Source organism: Typopeltis vanoorti, chromosome 8, assembly GCF_054136105.1.
Source record: "Typopeltis vanoorti isolate ZY-2024b chromosome 8, IOZ_Tvanoo_1.0, whole genome shotgun sequence".
NCBI classification, from domain to species: domain Eukaryota; kingdom Metazoa; phylum Arthropoda; class Arachnida; order Uropygi; family Thelyphonidae; genus Typopeltis; species Typopeltis vanoorti.
The window spans coordinates 148,811,551-148,831,637 of NC_143556.1; the positions used below are offsets into that span (position 1 = coordinate 148,811,551).

The 20,087-nt window shown below is 35.1% G+C and overlaps 1 protein-coding gene across 1 annotated transcript in view; it reads left to right on the forward strand.

Annotated features, from left to right (window-relative positions):
- Positions 1-20,087, forward strand: part of Usp39 (ubiquitin specific protease 39) — a 407,046-nt gene that overhangs the window by 40,371 nt on the left and 346,588 nt on the right. Inside the window, exon 2 of the mRNA XM_090396479.1 lies at positions 606-669. Coding sequence (XP_090252605.1) covers positions 606-669 — 64 coding nt within the window. The remainder of the gene's footprint in view (positions 1-605; positions 670-20,087) is intronic.

Consider the following 20,087-nt stretch of genomic DNA (forward strand, 5'->3'; position numbering starts at 1 on the left):
GCCTCCCTTGATGAGTCTAAGGACTCCCTGGAGTAGCCCAAAATAATAATAATAATTTGAATAATAGTTTGGAAACATTGTTACATTACAATTTGGCAGTATTGTCTTCAGCTGTAGAATTTTCCTTGCTGTCTCAAAAGCATATTGTCAGCTGACCAAATCGTTTTAAATCTTTTAATGTTGCACTACTTGCATCTCAGATTTATTGTTTGGCATGTCAGACCTTTCTTCTATGTACTAAGGCCATATTCTAATAAATTGCTTATTAGGAGCACAAAAATTGTACACAACATATTTCATTAGTTCTTTATCATAGTCACAGACAGGAGAAATGTGCTGGTGAAATGCTGTACCAGTGTTTGACACTGCATATCATTTTTGGATGAGTTAACCGTTGAAAAATATTATTGATTCATCTTTCATTTCTACATTCTAAATTTTTATAACTGTAATGAGCAAAGTGGGCAAAAACGTTTTGATTTACTCTTGTATCTTATTAATAATTTGTGTATAGCATTATCCTTCCTTGATTTACTCTTGTATCTTATTAATAATTTGTGTATAGTATTATCCTTCCTTGATATGAAAATTTTTGTATCTTTCAGGAGCATTACCAAATCCATCCCTTAACAAGAGCAGAAATTGTCCCTATCTGGACACAATAAATAGGTAAGATGTGTGTTTGGTGTTAACTCTACAATCTATTATTTAATTAGTATCTATATATCTTTACTTTCAGCAATGTTATGCAGGCAGTGAGAGCTATTATTTGTAAAATATGTATTCTTCTGCAGTTGTCCATAATAATACGTTTTTACAATTAGAATCACACATCTGAAATTTTAAGATTCTCTGTTTTGGTAGCCTCGGTTCTTAATCTGATTACCATTATCAGAAGAAAGTAAAATACAGCAGGGTGCAAGAAGAGTGCTAAAATTAGTCATTATAATATAGCTTAAACTGTAATGCTTAATTCTTCATTCTTCTGTTTTGTCACATTTCATTACATATGCTATTGCAGTTTTCTTAGTAGCCCAATGAAATTAATATAAAAAACAAACATATTCTTTGTTTTGTTCAGGCCAAATGTGGATGAGAATTCTTTGCAGTGTTTTTTCATTAATTGCTGGATTATGTTGTCATTGAAAGGCCTAGTAAATAACTGAATTCGAAATAATAGTATGAATAATAAATTACACGATAACCACAGTAATTAACTTTAATGAAATAAAGGTACAAATATTTCATTCTGAAATTAACAGTACATCATCAGTGTAGACAACAAGCAGTTCAAATGAATGGAACACAAAGTACATAACAGTCAGTGTATTACCAATAAAAAAAACTGTTGCCTCGTACTAGAAATTGATATTAATAAAATATTGTTAAATGATTCTTAAAAACTATTTCTTTGATGGTTACATAAGATAAGAATGTCCCAAACTTTTAGGAGAGAGAGACAATGATTTCAATTCAGATTTGGCTCGGGTAAAAGGGCTTTGCAACGTTCTTTGAAGAGGTGTTCGTATTTAAACTTGCATCTATGGAGAAGACTAGCTTTATCCTATTGGATATTGTGTTTAGTGTCAATATACTATGTTGTGCCAGACCAGACTTTTGAGATTTCATGTATTCAATATAATATTGATGTTCATTCATTCTTTTTTCAACAGAACAGCCTGTTTGTCCAAAGTATGTTAAATTACATTCACACGGTATCTGGTAAACACAAGCTAATGATAGAGGTGTTTGTCTTTTGTAGATGGCAATAGGTGAGAAATTTTGTTGATAGGAAAATATGTGGGAATGAGATGATACTTCTTCAAAATTCTGCCAATCGGTTCTGAGATGCCACAAATACTAAGGGATTGGAACCCTGCAGTCTGTTGAAAAATCCTGAGGTGTTGGAACATAGCAGTCAATTATCTGCTGGATTTGATTAAGGCTGTAACCATTAAATTCCATTAACGTTTTAACAATGAAAAGTTCTTGTTGTAAGCTTTAGGGAGAGGAGCACACTTTATATGCTCTATTAATTAAAGACTTGATAAAACCAGTTTTTTGAGAGGTGTGATGAGCAGACTTTTGATGAATGTATCTACTAGTAAAGGTAGGTTGTGTAGGTTGAAAACATATGTTTATAATAAATGCATAAACATATGTTGTTTATGCATTTCTTCATTACCATCCTCCACGTTCCCAGTCCTATAGCAACATCCAACTAAATATGTCTTCCTTTCAACCTCCATGTTACACCGCATTACCTCCATTAACAAAATGATATTATGCTACATTAATATTTCAAAAGAAATTTTGCAGCAGTTTACGTGCTAAAAATGTTTTAAATGAAATTTATTTTAGTAATGAGTAATTCTGTTTTTAAAACTGAACAAAGGAAATCCTATTTTATTTTTTTATTTTTTATTTTTTTCTGTTTGTTTTGCTTGTTAAGGTGATATGAAATTGCTGCTTACACCGCCTTGCATATATATGATACTTTGCACAGACTTTTTGCATTAGAAATGTGTAATTGGTATAAAAATGTAAAATTCTTAAGTTTATTTTTGTTCAAATTAAATACAGGTAGTCCTAGACTTACTATGGAGTTATGTTCCAACATCTTAGTCGTAAGTCGATTCTGACATAAGTCGAGGAATTTTGTTAATTCTTGATTTGTTTAATTTCTGTTATAATATTTTCATAAATTAGGTTTCTATTTAACTTAAAACTTAAAAATAGTTAAAAATGTATAAACTTACATAAACATTTATAAATTATTTATTAGCATATATACATATAACTACATAAATACAAAATTAAGAAAGAAAAATTTAAGAAAAAAATACATATCGAAAATTCACCATTTTTGATATGTGTTTATTTCAGATTTTTCTTGGAAATTTTGGCAGTTTCAAAATCAGAACTAGCAGCGTCTCCTGTTATTCACATGTTATGTAAGTTAAATCGACTTTTCAATCGATTAAACCAAACTTTACTAGCATTAAATGTATGCTCGCCGTATTTATCTTGTTGTTTTTTCCTTAAATTGTCAAATAGGCTGTGTGCTTTTGTCGTCATCATCAAATTCCTGATATGTATACCCTCAAGGGGTGTACGATGTACATGAAAAATTTTCATCATTTACTCACTTCATATCTACAATTTTCCTCCAAATCAGTCTGTTAAATGTCAAGACTCCAATATTATCAGGTCTTATATTTCTGTCTTCTAAGGCACGTCTTACTGTATCAATCCACCTAATTCTTGGTCTTCCTTTGGGTCTTTTTCCTACCAACCTGGCAGAGAATACTTGTTTTACTAATCTTTCCTCTCCCATTCTGCTTAAGTGACCATACTACCTGAGATTAGTTCTGCTAATGCATTCCTGGATGCTGACAATATCAAGTTCTGTCCTAATATCCTCGTTTTTAATATAATATTGACATTGATGTCATCTGTTCATGCCCCTAATATTTCTCAGGACTCTCATATCTGTTGTCTCTAGTCTTTGGTCAAATATTTTACTTCTAACCCAGCTCTCAGAGCCATAAGTTAAAATTGGTTTAAACACTGTCTTGTATACAGCTAATTTAGTGTTTTGGCTAATTTCTTTCTTATTCCATATAAATTTATTCAGTTGACTTTCTACCATACCAGCTTTGTCGATTCTGTTGTCTATTTCCATATTTAACTTACCATCTTCACTAAAAATCGTACCTAAGTAGATGAAGTGTTTTACTTGTTCTATAGGTTCTCCATTCACAATGCAGTTGATATTTTCTATGTTTCTGCCTATTTTCATTATCTTTCTCTTTTGAATGCTGACCTTCACACCATATCTATTACAACAGTTATTCAATTTAGTCAGGGAATCTTGTAGATGTATAGCAGAATTATTTAGAAGTATAACATCATCCACATAAAGCAAAGAGCTGAGATCAACACCTCCAATTTTGATATCAGGTTTAATACTACTTTCCTTCATAATGTGATCCATATAGATAATGTACATCTTTGTCTGACACCAGATTTAACATTAAACCATCTTCCTGTAATTCCTTCAATTCTAACTGCTGACTTACAACTGAAATAGAGACTAAGTATTGCTTGATATAATGCCTCATTAACATCATAAAACTGTAGTGTTTGGAATAGCCTCTCTCTTGGCACCTTGTCATATGCCTTTTCCAGATCTACAAAGCTTAAATACAGATCTTTGTTATATTCCCATGATTTCTCAACTATCTGTCACAGGGCCTTAGCTAGGGGGGGGGGGGGATCTGCCCCTGGCAGCACTTTGCATTTAAGAAATCTTGCCATACTGTCTATAGAACATCAACTGAGTGATGAAATAGACTTTGACAGTGTCATCTATGATTTTGCTAACGGAAAAGCAAGAAAAATAACATTTTAGAGTGTTGGAATTAAAGTTTTACTTCAAAAATAAACATACGTATTTTATTTCCCTATAATGTCTTTTATTTATTTTCCTATATGTCGTTTGACTTTTTGTGTATTTTTGATGTTTATTGAGAGGTGCGACAAAAGCTCTAGCTACGGCACTGATCTGTCGTAAAGTGTAAATCTAATCCTGACAGCCTCTATTTGCCCTGAATCCAGCTTGTTTTCACCAAGCTTCCCTTCCACAATCCTTCTCAAATGTTTCTCAAGTGTACTTGCATATATATATATATATATATTACCAGGAACACTCAGTCATGAAATGCCTCTGTAATTCTCACATTCAGTTTTATTTACCTTTTTATATATGGGTACTATGAGAGCTCTACTCCAATCATCGATAATTCCTCCCTCTGTCCTTGGCCTTCTGAACTATGCAGTGCAGCCACTGTAAGACTTTTATACCTCCATACTTCAGCATTTCTGGTCGAATATCATCTACTCCTGCTGCCATTCTACATTTCAGGCTTTTGATTCCTTTTTCTACTTCAAGTATGGATATGTATTCCTGACTGTATGCCTGTTGAGTGTTTTTTACTGCTGTGCAATCACTGCTTGTTTCATTTAGCAGTTTTTCAAAGTAATTACCCCATACTTCAAGGATATCTTTTTCTCCTGTTTTCATGTCACCTTTATCATCTCTAATTCCTTTTACAGCACTCTTTCTTCAATTTCTGAGATTATTCAACAACCTCCAGAACATCTTGCACTTCTTGATATTTCTTTTCTATGTTCTTGCTTAAGTCCTGACATGACTTTTGCTTAGCCAGTTTTACACAGTGTTTAGCTTTCTTACATTTGTCTCTTATTCTCTAAGAGCACAAGCTGACTTATTTGCCAGGAACTTTTGATATGCTTTGTTCTTTTCCTTCACTGCCTCTTTAACTTCCTATGTCCACCAAGGAGTTCTGATTTTTCTATCCTTGCATACCTCACTACATGCCTCTCTGGCTGAATCAAGCGGTGTTTTCTTCAGGGCTTGCCACTGAATCTCCAAGGTTTGGTTCCTCCTCTCAAACTCTTTCATTTTTTTTTTGAATAATATTTGTGTATTTTAGTTTACAGTTCACATCTGAGAGCTGCTCAACTTTTATTATCTTTAAAACTTTCTTACATGTTATTCTTTTCAATATGAAATTCAATTTTATCTGATTGAATATGTCTGACAGTTATTTCCTACTCTGCTATTTAGATCCTCAACAAGAACCAACTTTTCCTTTTTTATTGTGTCAGCTATTTTCTCTAAAGCCTCAAAAAATTCCTCGACTTCTACCTTTAGTAGAATCTTCTGTGGGACCATAGGCACAAATAAGTCTCATTGCCCAGTTCCCCATTCTCATATTTGCCCACATCACTGTACTTGAGACTGCCTGCCATTCAAGAAGTTCAGCCCTTGTATTTAGTGTTGAATACTATGGCTACTCCTTCTTTTCCTTGATTGCCATTGCATGAATGCTTTTGTTTGAATTGTAAACAAATGGAGAGTAATGTTCTTGTTGATTTGGTCATCTATCCATATCATTAAAAGCTTCTCCATTTCATGAATTTGCCTTTCTATTTTTTTCGTTAAAATTGTACATTTCATATTAACTGCCCCTTTAGCTGCCGCCATTATTCTTGATTTATCTTTTATAATTGTTGAAGCAGTTGAATTCGATATTTTTTCTTCTTGTGGTATTTCCCCGACTTTCTTTCCTTTGTCCTATGTCCTATTTAATCACCTTCATTTTAACATCTAAACTTAAAGCTTTCCTTGCCTTCTTTTTTTATGTTGGAATTTTCATCAGTAGTATTACTTCTGTTACTGGACATGATAGGCTTACGAAGAGATACAAAAATTGCAATGAGAGAAACGAACACTTCGATTGCTGATTAGCAACTAACCTGCCAAAGGCTGCGATAAGTTAGAAATGGGTGAATCATGGCAGCAGCTATTGCTTATTGGTGATAGGCTTTGCTTATTGACTAATGGCAACGCTCCAATGTGTATACAAAAGTAATGTGATATATGTATGTAAATGCTGTCAGCAAAGTTAAAGTAGAGAATTTTTAATAATAATTTTTGGCCATCGTAAGTCGAGGACTATGTGTATATGTATTAAACAAGCTGTCATTCAAATTACTGAATGCATTGAAACTGTTTAGTCTGAGCTTTAAAAATGTTATGTAAGGAACTCGAGTGTATGACTGTTATTGGTTCTGTTGATAGTTATCATGGGAAAGTATTGACAGTTAACAGAAAGTAGAATAAGAAAGGAAGAAACTGAGAGTTATATTGGCATTGTTTGTGACACATTTATTTTTGCTGCTCTTAAGATAAGTTTTTAATAATAATTAACATTGTTTGAGTCTTTCTTTATTACTTAATAATTGAGTGCTTTGTGTGCATAGTGCCAACTATGCACACAAAGTATATAGTGTGCATAGTCAATATGTATAACTTATTTTATAAGTTATACATATTGATAAAGTGCATGTGATGTATTTGGGTGAGAGAGGTATATGGCACAGGGAGTTCTTTGAGTTGAACTTGAAAATTTTCATTCCATGTAGAGTGTGTGTGTGGATTGTATATATTAGTAAATACGAATTTACCAATAAATAAAATATTATATAGTTTGAAAACAGGAGATAGTAGCACTGGAATCTTCCAGAAATATGTAATAATTAGGTAGATTGAAGAGGTGTAGAATGTTGAAAGTAAGTGAAAATTCAAATGAGGAAACAAATAAGATGGGTTGCATTTGAATAGTTTGGCATTAGTTGCTTGGAGAAGTGTGCATTACATTAAGTGGTAGAAATGGTGGGCATTTAAGTTTTAAAATATATATAGTTTTAAAAATAAGTTTTAAGATGGACTGTAAAAGGATGTTGGTCAGCAGTGACACTTTAGAGAAGAGTGGAGGAATAATAGTGGCTAATTCAGCAGAGCACTGTCCACAAAAGTGTCTGTAGAAGAGTAATGACAAAGTGAAAGAGTTTGATTGTGATGAAATGCAGGATTACTTTTATCAACAAAGAAAAGTATAAACTATGGAAGTAATAAAGGGAAGAATTTGATTCAAAATTCACCTCATCCACCTGAAAGTTGGCTTTCATTATGTATGCACCAATACCAGAAACATGAGACCTGGCTAACAGGTGAATATTGTTACAGGGATTGAATATAATAGGTTCAGTTTATTCAGGGAACTCATTCTCTTATGATTGCAGAGGAATTAAATTCAACTAATGTGGAAATCTCCAGTGGTGGAGGAAATATGAATAATAGGAAATGGGTTCGAGGCTGTTTGGTGTAAGTCGGTGGTTAACAGGATAATATATTCACATTTGAGTGCTGCTACAAGACCAGGATCATCTCAAGTGGACTGACTGTGAATTGCATAGGCAGATAAAGCTTATGAATAGCACAGACAGGACTGTCATAGAGGATAATTTCAGCAAAGGGAATATACTGGAGAGTGGAGAATTTATTATTATTATTTTTTTTATCTAGTTTACACACGAAAGGCCACAAGACCTGTAGCACACTAGTGCCATGTGTGGGCAAGAGGAATAGAAGGAAGGAGGAGTCTGATCACACTTTTCTTAAACAGCTGAGGGTTGTAATCTTTGGGGAATGCAGAGTGGGAGAGACTGTTCCAAAGGACAGAAATAGATGAAATAAAAGAGGAGGCAGTGAAGTTGGTTCGGTGAGTTTTAAGATGGACTGTAAAAGGGTGTTGGTTAGCAGTGGCTCTTGTTTTAATGAATTTAAAGGAGATTGGAGGAATAATAGTGGCCAATTCAGCAGAGTACTGTCCATGAAAGTATCTGTAGAAGGCTGAAACTAACATTATGAGAGCGGGATTGAAATGTGTGTTTGAGAGAGAGATCATTAATTAGCCAGATTGCCCTCTTCTTGATAGAATCAAGCAATTTTAGAGAGGATTTTGGTGCATCACCCCAAATAGGGGAGCAATATTCCATGGCTGGGCAGATTTCGGCTTTGTATAGTTAGCATCTGTGAAGGTGTGATGTAGTCTTGTGTCTTGTGCAAAAAAGTACACCAAGTTTTTTGATGGCTGCAGAAGCTAAAGTTGAAATATGGTTGTGCCAGGAAAGATTGGAGATGCAAATCAGTCCAAGAAGAGAAATCTGATTGTGTTTGGATATCTCAGTATTACTGAAGGTAATGGGAAGGCATGCGAGCTCTTTCTTGCAAGAGACCAGACAGAACTGAGTTTTGGTGGCAATGAAGTTTACAAGGTTGTCCTTGCCCCACTGGGATATAGCTAGGAGATCTGAATTCTTCAAGATTCTAATACTTGAGCACTAACCAGGTTTGTCGAATGAAAAGGAGGAATGGAGTGTACTGTCGTCAGCAAAGCTATGGATAGGATTGGAAGTCTGTGAGAGCAGGTCATTTATATACAAGAGGAAGAGAGTGGGTGAAAGAACAGAACCCTGAGGTACTCCTGCATTAGTGTGGAAATCTGAGGAGAGCAAGCCATTCACCATGAGACATAGCAAGCGAGCAGTGAGAAAGTTGGTAATCCAGTTGCAGATTTTGGGAAGACAGACCATAGGATGGCAATTTGGTGAGCAAGTCCCTGTGCAAAACCCGATCACATGCCTTTGAAATGTCGAAGGCAGCCATGTGAGTTTCTCACAGATAACCACCTTAAGAAGCATGTGATGGAAAGGACTTCCATACAAGATCAGCAGCAATGGTCCCAGCACTGAACCTTGCGGCACACCACTAGTCACCTGTTTTTGCCTCGATTCTGCTCCTCCATATACCACTTTTTGATATCTGTCCAGTATCTACCCTCTTATCCACTTAACCAGTGTCATGTCCATCCCTATTTGTTCTAATTTGTGTAACAGTTCCATGCAGTATTCTGTCAGATACAATTGCAAAATCATTGTGTAGCCATTTCCTTTATCCAACTCAGCTGTTACTATATTATAAAAACTTCGTTAATTACTAAGGCATACCTGACCCTTCACAAAGCCATGTTGACCCTCATACAGTATCATATTTTTATCTTACCCATTCTTGAATTCTCTTTTTGACCAACTTTTCTAATACTCTTACCACCACCCTGAGATACTGATTGGTCTATAATTTGCTACTGCAGTTTTAGAATCTCCCTTATGCAAGGAATTATTTTGCTCTCTTTCCACTCCCTTGGAACTCTGCCAGAGCTGAGACTTAAAGAGCCTAGTCAGAGGCATTGCCAGTTCCCTTGCATATTCTTGCAAAATCCTAGCTGATATCCCATCTAATCTTACAGTTGTATTACATTGAGATTCTGCAATATCCTAAGAACCTCCAATTCATCCACTTCTATTCCTACATCAGTGCCTGTCACATACTCAAGCAGTAACCTCATTAGTATGATATACTCTTGCAAAGTATTCACTCAGTAATTAAACCATTTTATATCCTTCTGTTCCCTTGTGACCATCATCCCTCATTAAGGTTAATCTTCCATAGTCATTCTTCCTCTTACATGTCACATGACGAAAGAACTCTTTAGGATTTCCTTTGGCCTGCTTGACTAGATTCTTCTTATAATCTGATTTTGCCTTCCTTGCCATGCTGGTCATCTTTCTTGCCTATGCCTTGTACTGTTCATGAGTTTATTGGTCACACTTCTCTTTATATACCCTCCACAGCATTTTCTTCTACAGCTCATGCTTAATGATATTACTCATCTATCTAACTCCTATCTGATTATCCCTCCTTCCCTTAGGTATACAATTTAATATTGCTTTCTCTAGATGACCCTTAACTATATCCCATGCACTATTGACATCTTTACCCTGCAGTGTTTTATGCTATGGCACAGATTTAAGCTTCTTCCTAAGCTTGTCATAATCATCTGCCTTGTAGTTCCACATATACCCCTTCTTGACAGAATATTCTTCATGTATTATAATTTCCAAAGTTATACTGGATGGTCACCTTAGTTATGAAAAGCTTTTCTGATTCTATGATCATGTTCACCCCTAGTCTCCTCCATTACGTGCTACCTTAATTAATTATCTCTTAGTAGGTGTATAAATTCTATTTCCTTCCTCCCAAGTGATACTTCTTCCTTCCAGTCTATATTTCCATAGTTGAAATTCCCCATAGTAATCACTCAATCTGTACTCATAGTACTAATTTGGCGATGCATGTCTTCGAGATCATCTTGTGGAACTCCCTGGCCTATAGCAACAACCAGCTATATCTTTTGTCTTACTGGCCTTAATCTCACACCAGACTTATTCAAATGAGCAGCCACCCTCCTGCCTACCCCCTAATCCTTTTGGCTGCAATTCACTATAGTGGAATGCTATAGTTCAGAAAACACAGAGGATGATGTGTAGAAAATATTTAGGCAGATAAGTTTAGCAAGTGCAAAACAATGTTCATTTTCCGGGATTTTAAATCGGGCAGAGGAAATAATGTATAGCAGTAATGGAATGGAATTTCTGGAATTTTTACGTGCCAAATGTCTAAGGTAACATTTAGTAGAGGGAACATGGGGATCAAGACTTCAGTGTCGTAGCATTAGAGGATCTGATTGTAACTGAACTGTCCATGTTGTCCTTGGTTAGTGAGTGGCCATGTAATCTTGACTTGGAGGCTGCATAGACATTCAGAAGTGCCATGGGGGAAGGAATTTGTGGAATTATAAGACATGTGACTAATGATCCTAGAAATCAACTAGGGGCAATTTCGTGGATTGAACAACTGAAAAGGAGAAATATCAGTAGTGCACAGGAGCTAGTTTAGAAATATTTATCAGTAATAATGACAAATTGCATTCCTCAAGTGAAAGCATGATTTGGTGTGAAGTGGATAACTAATAAAATCAAACAGGAACTATAAATGAAAAAAGAGATTATGGAAAAAAAGTATAAAGAGAAAAGTGAAAAGCATTTGCTTGAGGAATGCAAAACTATAGTCAGGAAAGTAACTAGTTATAGCAAGGAAGACAAAAATGGAATACTAGAAGAGGATTCCTAAGGAATTACAGGAAAACCTTGCTTAATGCAAATTTGATATGCACAATAATCAGTTAGTGCGATTGAGTGAAACTATTTCTGCTTTAAGTGAGTGATTAATCAGTAAACGTGATTCTTTTTATGTTACACGATTTTTTTTATCACCAATCCACTGTGAGCGGTGGCACTTGTCAGTGTAGCAGCCAGTAGAGGCAGTGCTGCAGGCACTGGCTGTCGATACTCGGCAGTTGACTCAAAGCTATCATCACAAGCGCATGTGCAAACTCTGTTTTCTTGCTCAATCACTTTTCCTTCGTTTTGCTCTAATTTAGATACATATAAGGCTTTATTATATTCAACCCCTGATATGGAAAAGAGAACGACTGATAAAGAAAGCAACTGTAATAAAAAGAGAAGAAAAGTAATGATGTTAAAGGAAAAGCTGGAGATCATTAAGAGACATGAAAATGGTGCTAGTAATATACAATGAATTGTGCGAGACCTGGGATACAGCAAGTCTACAGTTCGGACTATATTAAATAAGAGCAAAGAATACAAAGAACAATGAAAATTTGCTACTGCCACAAGTACAAGGAATATTCTGGCAAAAGCTCTCGATATTTTTACAGGTCGTTGAAGGAGACTTAATTTCAAGAATAATGTGAAAGCTTTACTACGAGTTTAGGATGGTTTGACCGTTTTAAAAATCTAGCTGGACTGCATAACATAAGAATAACTGGAGAATCTGCTAGTGCTGATAAAGATTCTGCTGCCTAGTTTCATGAAGTATTGCAAAGGCTAATTCAGGAAGGTGATTATGATGATCAACAAATATTCAGCATTGACAAAACTGGTCTCTTTTGGAATTGCATGCCAATAAAAACTTTCCTATCTAAATCTGAAACATCTCAACTAGAATACAAAGTATCTAAAGATTGTCTTATGGTTTTATTAGGAGGCAATGCAGAAGGCGACTTTGAACTCAAACCTAGTTCGTTTATTGTGCACAAAATCCAAGATCTAACATTATTGAAGAAATCAGCACAGTTTGAAAAGAACTTGGAGTTAATGAACTGAATAATAAAGATGTGAGAAACTTGCTCAATTCCTATTCAGAACAGTTAAGCGAAAATGATCTCTTTCAACTGGAAGATCACCGTACATATGAAGAAGAAGATAAGGAGTCGAACAAGAAGAGAATGTTATGACTAAGAAACTAACTGCAAAAGAACTTAAGCAAGTTTTGAATCACGTTGCGTATGCTAAAAAAAAATTTGTTTGATTCTGAAATCTTGATGAAGAGATTGCCAGCTATCGCAAATTGCATGACAAGATGAAAAAGTCGAGCACTATTCGGGGGTGCTTAAGGGTCAAAGCTGTATAACTGAGAGGAGACCTTCACATAGCCTTTAAAGGAATGCGGAGAACCAACCAGAGCATCTGATCTAATGTCCAATCCTCACCTTCTCGTGGTGCACCCTGTTGGATATCTACCTGGATACTGAATGAACGAGGATGGACTGGCAATTTGGGATTTAGCCGACCAAATTGGGTTCTTATTGGCTTAAACCAAAATACAAAATGATGGTACGACATGACAAAATTTTATGCTGGCTGCAGCGTCTCCCGGTTAAACAAGGCCCTTGTTGTTTTTTGCCATAGAACCAGGGCGAACAACGAAAAGTTAGCTACTGGAACAAATCTGAAAACACACCCCGACTCAACATCACCAGAATTAAAGATCGGTACTATCAACATAAGATTTCGGTTACGAAATCCAAGCATGCTTGGAAGGTTGTGGGCCTTAAAGGCCTGTTAAAGCCATTGGGATAGATAGACTATCAACATAAAAAGCCTGAATGGCAAAGAAATGGAGCTAGCTGAGGAATTAGATAAGTATCAGATCAACATAATAGGGATGACTGAAACAAAAAAGACAAAAACTGGTGAGATCTTTCTGAGCAATAAATACAAAATGTTATATTCAGGCAATAACAATCAAGGAAAAGAAGGAGTAGCCATAGTATTCAATACAAAATATGAGGCTAATCTTCTTGACCTGATACTCAATTCCCCTTGATTTGATACTCAATTCCAGTTCCCCATTCTGATATTTCAGAATGGGGAACTGGACAATGAGACTTATTTCTGCCTATGGTCCCACAGAAGGTAGAAGTGGAGAAATTTTTTGAGGCTTTAGAGAAAGCAACTGACACAATGAAAAAGGAAAAGTTGGTCCTTGTTGGGGATCTAAATAGCAGAGTAGGAAATGATTATCAGACATACAAAAATATTTTGGGAAAATTTGGAGAAAAGAGCAAAGCTAATAATAATGGCAAATACCTGTTGGATTTCGCTCAGGACATGGACTGGTTATTACTAACACCATGTCCCAACATAAAAATGTGCACAAATTCACATAGAGAGAAGAGGCAAGAAATAAGAAAAGTCTCATTGTCTATGTTATTGTTGTTAGTGATGTTTTCTCCCTGGTGCAGGACACCAGAGTGTACACAGGATTTGAAATTGGAATTGATCACTATTTAGTCTTGAGCAGGATAAAATTGAATTTCATATTGAAAAGAATAACATGTAAGAAAGTTTTAAAGCGAATAAAAGTTGAGCAGCTCTCAGATGTGAACTGTAGACTAAAATACACAAAGATAATTGAAGAAAAAATGCAAGAATTTGAGAACAGGAACCAAACCTTGGAGATTCAGTGGCAAGCCCTGAAGAAAACACTGATAGATTCAGCCAGAGAAGCATGTAGTGAGGTTGTGTGCAAGGAGAGAAAAATCAGAACTCCATGGTGGACACAGAAGTTAAAGTGGCAGTGAAGGAAAAGAAGAAAGCATATCAAAAGTTCCTGGCAAATAAGTTAGCTTGTGCTCTTAGAGAATACAGAGACAAATGTAAGAAAGCTAAACACTGTAAAACTAGCTAAACCAAAGTCATGGGAGGACTTTGGTAAGAACATAAAAAATAAATATCAAGAAGGTGGCAAAATATTCTGGAGGTTGTTGAAGAAGCTTAGAAATGGAGGATAGAGTGCTGTAAAAGGAGTTAAAGATGATAAAGTTGACATGAAAACGTGAGAAAAAGATATCCTTGAAGTGCGGAGTAATTACTTCGAAAAATTGCTAAATGAAACAAGCAGTGATAGCACAGTGGTAAAAAACACTCAACAGGCACACAGTCAGGAATACATATCCATACTTGAAGTAGAAAAAGCCATCAAAGGCTTGAAATGTGGAAAGGCAGCAGGAGTAGATGATGATATTCGACAAGAAATGCTGAAGTATGGTGGTATAAAAGTCTTACAGTGGCTGCAGTGCATGGTTCAGAAGGCCAGGTCAGAGGGAGGAATTATCGATGATTGGAGTAGAGCTATCATAGTACCCATATACAAAAAGGGAAATAAAACTGAATGTGAGAATTACAGAGGTATTTCCCTACTGCATGTTCCTGGTAAGGTTTATGCAAGTATACTTAAGGAACGGTTGAGAAGAATTGTGGAAGAAAAGCATGGTGAAGAACAAGCTGGATTCAGGCCAAATAGAGGCTGTCAGGATCAGATCTTCACTTTACGACAGATAGTTGAAAAATCATGGGAATATAACAAAGATCTGTATTTAAGTTTTGTCGATCTGGAAAAGGCATATGACAAGGTGCCAAGAGAGAAGCTATTCAATACGCTACAGTTATATGGTGTCAATGGGGCATTATATCAAGCAGTACTTAGCTTGATATTAATAAAAAGCAATACTTTATTTGCGTTGCAAGTTACAGTTAGAATTGAAGGAAGTACAGGAAAATGGTTTAATGTTAAATCTAGTGTGAGACAAGGATGTACCTTATCCCATCTGTTATTCATTATCTATATTGATCACATTATGAAGCAGAATGGTATTAAACATGATATCAAAATTGGAGATTTAGTGTCAGCTCTTTGCTTTATGCGGACGTTATACTTCTAAATAAATCTGCTAGAAATCTGCAAGATTCCCTGTCTAAATTGAATAACTGTTGTAATAGTTATGGTATGAAGGTCAGCAATAAAAAGACAAAGACAGTGAAAATAAGCAGAATCATTGAAAATGGGAACTGTGTTGTGAACGGATAACCTGTGGAACAAGTAAAACATTTCAGTTACTTATACTCTATTTTTAGTGAAGATGGTAAATTAAATATGGAAATAGACAACAGAATCAACAAAGCTGGTATGGTAGGAAGTCAATTGGATAAATTCATATGGAATAAGAGAGAAATTAGTCGGAACACTAAATTAGCTGTATGCAAGTCAGTGTTCAAACCAGTTTTAACTTATGGGTCTGAGAGCTGGGTCAGAAGTAAAATACATGACCAAAGACTAGAGATTGCAGATATGAGAGTCCCGAGAAAGATTAGAGGTTGAACAGATGGCATCAATTGCAATATTATATTAAAAATGAGGATATTAGGAAAGAACTTGACATTATCAGCATCCAGGAATGCATTACCAGAGCTAATCTCTGGTGGTATAATCACTTAAACAGAATGGGCGAGGAAAGATTAGCAAAACAAGTGTTCTCTGCCAGGTTGGCAGGAAAATGACCCAGAGGAAGACCAAGATATAGATGGATTGATACTGTACAACGTGCCTTAGACGATAGAAATATAAGATCTGATAATGTTGGAGTCTCGACAGGTAACAGACTGATTTGGAGGAAAATTGTAGATAGGAAGTTAGTAATGATGTAAATTTTTCATGTAGTACTATCATATGCTGTACACCCTTTGAGGGTACATGGCAGGAATTTGGTGGTGATGCAATTGATTTTTATTAACTTTGACGATTTTTCTTCAAATTTTTCACTATAAATTATACTGTAATTTGTTTTTCAGATTTAGGCTAACTGATGGATGAATTATAATTATTCTTATTGTTTATTGTATTTGCTTAGCACACATTAATTGATGGATTAGTTAATCTCGTTGAGCAAGGTTTCCTTGTATTTTGTTGTGTATCCAGTAGGAGAAAGAAAGGCAGGGTCAAGTGACAAATGCAAATTACATAACAGAGCTATTTAATGATCACTTTTTTGGGATGTTTCCCAGAAAAGCAGATTTTATTCCTGGAGGGATTTGGAGGGCTGGAAGTTTTAGGAGTAATTAGGAAAATGTGTTTCAAATAATAAGCATTCTGGAAGTCAGTAAAGAAGTGGTACTGGATGAGATTTCACCCCATGTGTTTTAAGAGAGTGCACTAAGGAACTGACAGTTGCATTGACTCATCTGTTCCTTGAAAGTGTCTAGCAAAAAAGTGGAAAGAGGGTAAGTAGTGCTTTGCATAAAGGTGATGGTAGAATGGAAATGGAATTGCAAAAAAGAAGGGTAAGTAGTGGCTTTTTTGTGTGGAGAATGGTTTTACTGTGGAATGTATTATCTGACAAGTTGACAGTTTGTCATACCACTTCTTAAATGTGTATGATAGACTTTGTGTTGTCTCACATGGGCTTCTCACAATGTGTTTTGTGACTCCATGGAAATCCTGAATAGTAGTAGTAATGGTAATTAAATAGGAGACAGAGATGATATGAATGAAACAAGTTTATATGAGGACTATATCAAATAAAGGACATATATTGCAACAGGATAGAAGGAGGTGAAAGAATGAAGGGTCATTCCTTGAAAGCTGTATAGGAATAGAGGCACTGATGCTAAATGTTTTCTTCAAAGAAGATATAGATACTGTAGCACTTCATAGAGAGTTCAGGTCTATGATGAATCTTTTGGCTCCATGAAAGCCTAGAATAAGATACATTATTTTTGCATTGAATCTTTTTGTTGATTAATTTGAATGCTCTTAGTATATGCTTTTAAATTAAAACTAAGAACCTGTATTCTTGTTTAAAATTAAAAGAAACACATATTAACCACAGTGAAAATTATTTAATTGTAAATATTTCATCCCAAGTATCTTAGGATATCATCAGTAGAGTAGTTTTAAACAATAATAGGAATAACATACAGTCAGGGTGCATGATTACAATAGAATCTCATTAAACGTGCATAACGTGCTACAGTAGTAAAAAAAAAAAAAAAAAAAAAAATTATTTAACACAATTTTGTATGACAATTTCCCATACTTTAGGAATAGTAAGAACCGCGCTGCGGTTTAAGTTTTTTTTAAACCGCAGAAATCTGGCCTCTCTCAACACGGAATTGAAAATCCAAACCATAGGATCCATTGGGAAAAATCTAAACTTTTACATAGATCTTTATATAAACATGAATGTTTATACAAAGAAAGTTCTGAATCCCTACTACACAGACCAAACTTAAACCATAACGACGTTCTTACTATTCCTAAAGTGTGGGAAATTGTCATACAAAATTGTGTTAAATAATTTTTTTTTTTTTTTACTACTGTAGCACGTTTAATGAGATTCTATTGTAATCATGCGCCCTAACTGTATGTTATTCCTATTATTGTTTAAAACTACTGTACTGATGATGTCCCAAGATACTTAGGATGAAATATTTACAATTAAATAATTTTCACTGTGGTTAATACGTGTTTCTTTTAATTATGATCGCACCACAGGTTTCGTTTAATTCTTTATCCAAGTGTAACCAAAGTTTGTTTTAATATGAGGATCTAACTTCACATCAGTTGCCTTAGCATCCCCATAATGCGTAGCACACCTCTTTTCAGAAGCATGTTTCTGTGTATTATGGGAGGGGTCAGTACCTAGACTGATTTTAACATTTATTGAGGTCTCATCAGTAGGAGCCAGACCAAGAAGGGATAGCAAGGTTAGATTAATGCAGAACTCATGTAGGAAAAATGTGTTTCACTTTATTATTATAATACTATGAAAGAGAGATAGTTGTTTAATTTATAACCAAGTGGAAAAACTTAAGTAAACTTGCCAAGAAATTATATTCTTGTTTAATTCTTTATCCAGGTCTCAGAGCAAACAAAGTTTGCACATGAAGTATCTTCATGATTAGGCTACTTGTCATCAGCCTCAATATACAAGTAGCCTGGTCGTAAAGATACTTTATGTGCAGACTAGTAAACCCTCGATGAATGAAAAGATACTGAAGATGGAGGAAAGGAAGAAACACAAAAATTGTCCTAAATACAAGAACTTAAACAAGGAGATCAGGAAATAATCTAGGATTGCAGAAGAACTATGGCTCAACAACAAATGCAAGGAAATTGAACTTCTGGACAAAAAGCACAAAACTAGAGAATCTCATGAAAACGTTAGGGAGCTAACTAGCAAATCTTTCAAAAGGGTAGGCTCTCATTGCATTGAAGATACCAGTGGAAACATCCTAATGGAGAAAGACAAAATAAGGGATAGATGGGTAGAGTATTCAATGGAACTTACAATCATGATAGAATAGATAAGCCAATGCATGAAGATTTGGAGGGGCCTACTATTCGTACCTGGGAAGTAACAAATGCCATTAGGAAACTGAAACCAGGAAAAGCTCCAGGAATGGATGGAATTATGGCAGAATATCTAAAGGCTTTAGATGATAAGGCTGTAAGATCACTGACTTACATATGTAACAAAATATACGTTACTGGACACCTGCCAAAAGATTTTAAGCACTCAACGTTCCTACCAATACCTAAAAAAATTGAAGACAATCAAATGTGAAGAGTACAGAACAGTCTGTCTGATCAGTCAGATAGCAAAAGTTATGTTATATATCATCATAGAAAGAAATAAACAAAATCAAAATGGAAATGAATGAAACACAATCTGGTTTCCAGGAAAATAAAGGAACTAGAGAAGCAGAAAGACATCTACTTATGTTTTATTGACTACACAAAGGCCTTTGATAACATACAACATGAACAACTAATCAAGTGCATCAGAAATTTAGGAGTAGATGGTAAAGATATCAGATTACTGATAAATCTATATTGGGAGCAAACTACCTCAATTAAAATATCAGGAGAAATCTTGGAGGAATTCCCAGTAAAGAAGGGTGTCAGACAAGGCTGTGTTCTTTCTCCTATATTGTTTAGCCTCTATACTGAAAATATCTTCCAGCAATTAGAAGAATTTAAAGGAGTCAGCATAGGAGGCAGGAATATAAACAACTTAAGATATGCAGATCTGCTAGCTGCAAATAAAAAAAAAGATCTTCAAAACCTACTGGAAGAGACACTGAAGCTAAGTGAAAAATATGGACTTAATTTCAACTTCAAAAAAACCAAACCCATGCTGGTAACAAGAGAAAAAGGGAAAATACCCAATATAAATATTAAGATCAGAGGATATACTTTAGATCAAGTAGAGAGTTATATATATTTGGGTGAACTAATTACAGAGAATGGAAAGTGTGATAAGGAAATATTAAGAAGAATAGAAATTGCTAGATCAACCTTCATTAGCATGAAAAACATTCTGACCTCAAGGGAAATTTACATAAAAACAAGAATTTGGCTGTCCAAATGCTACGTATGGTCAACACTGCTATGTGGAGCAGAAACCTGGACAATATCAAAATATTGTGAAAGTAAACTAAAAGCCTTGGAGATGTGGATCCTCAGAAGAATTCTTAGAGTCCCATGGTAATATTAGAGATGATTGGAGAAGACAGGAATCTGTTGAAAACCATTAAGAAAAGGAAAAACC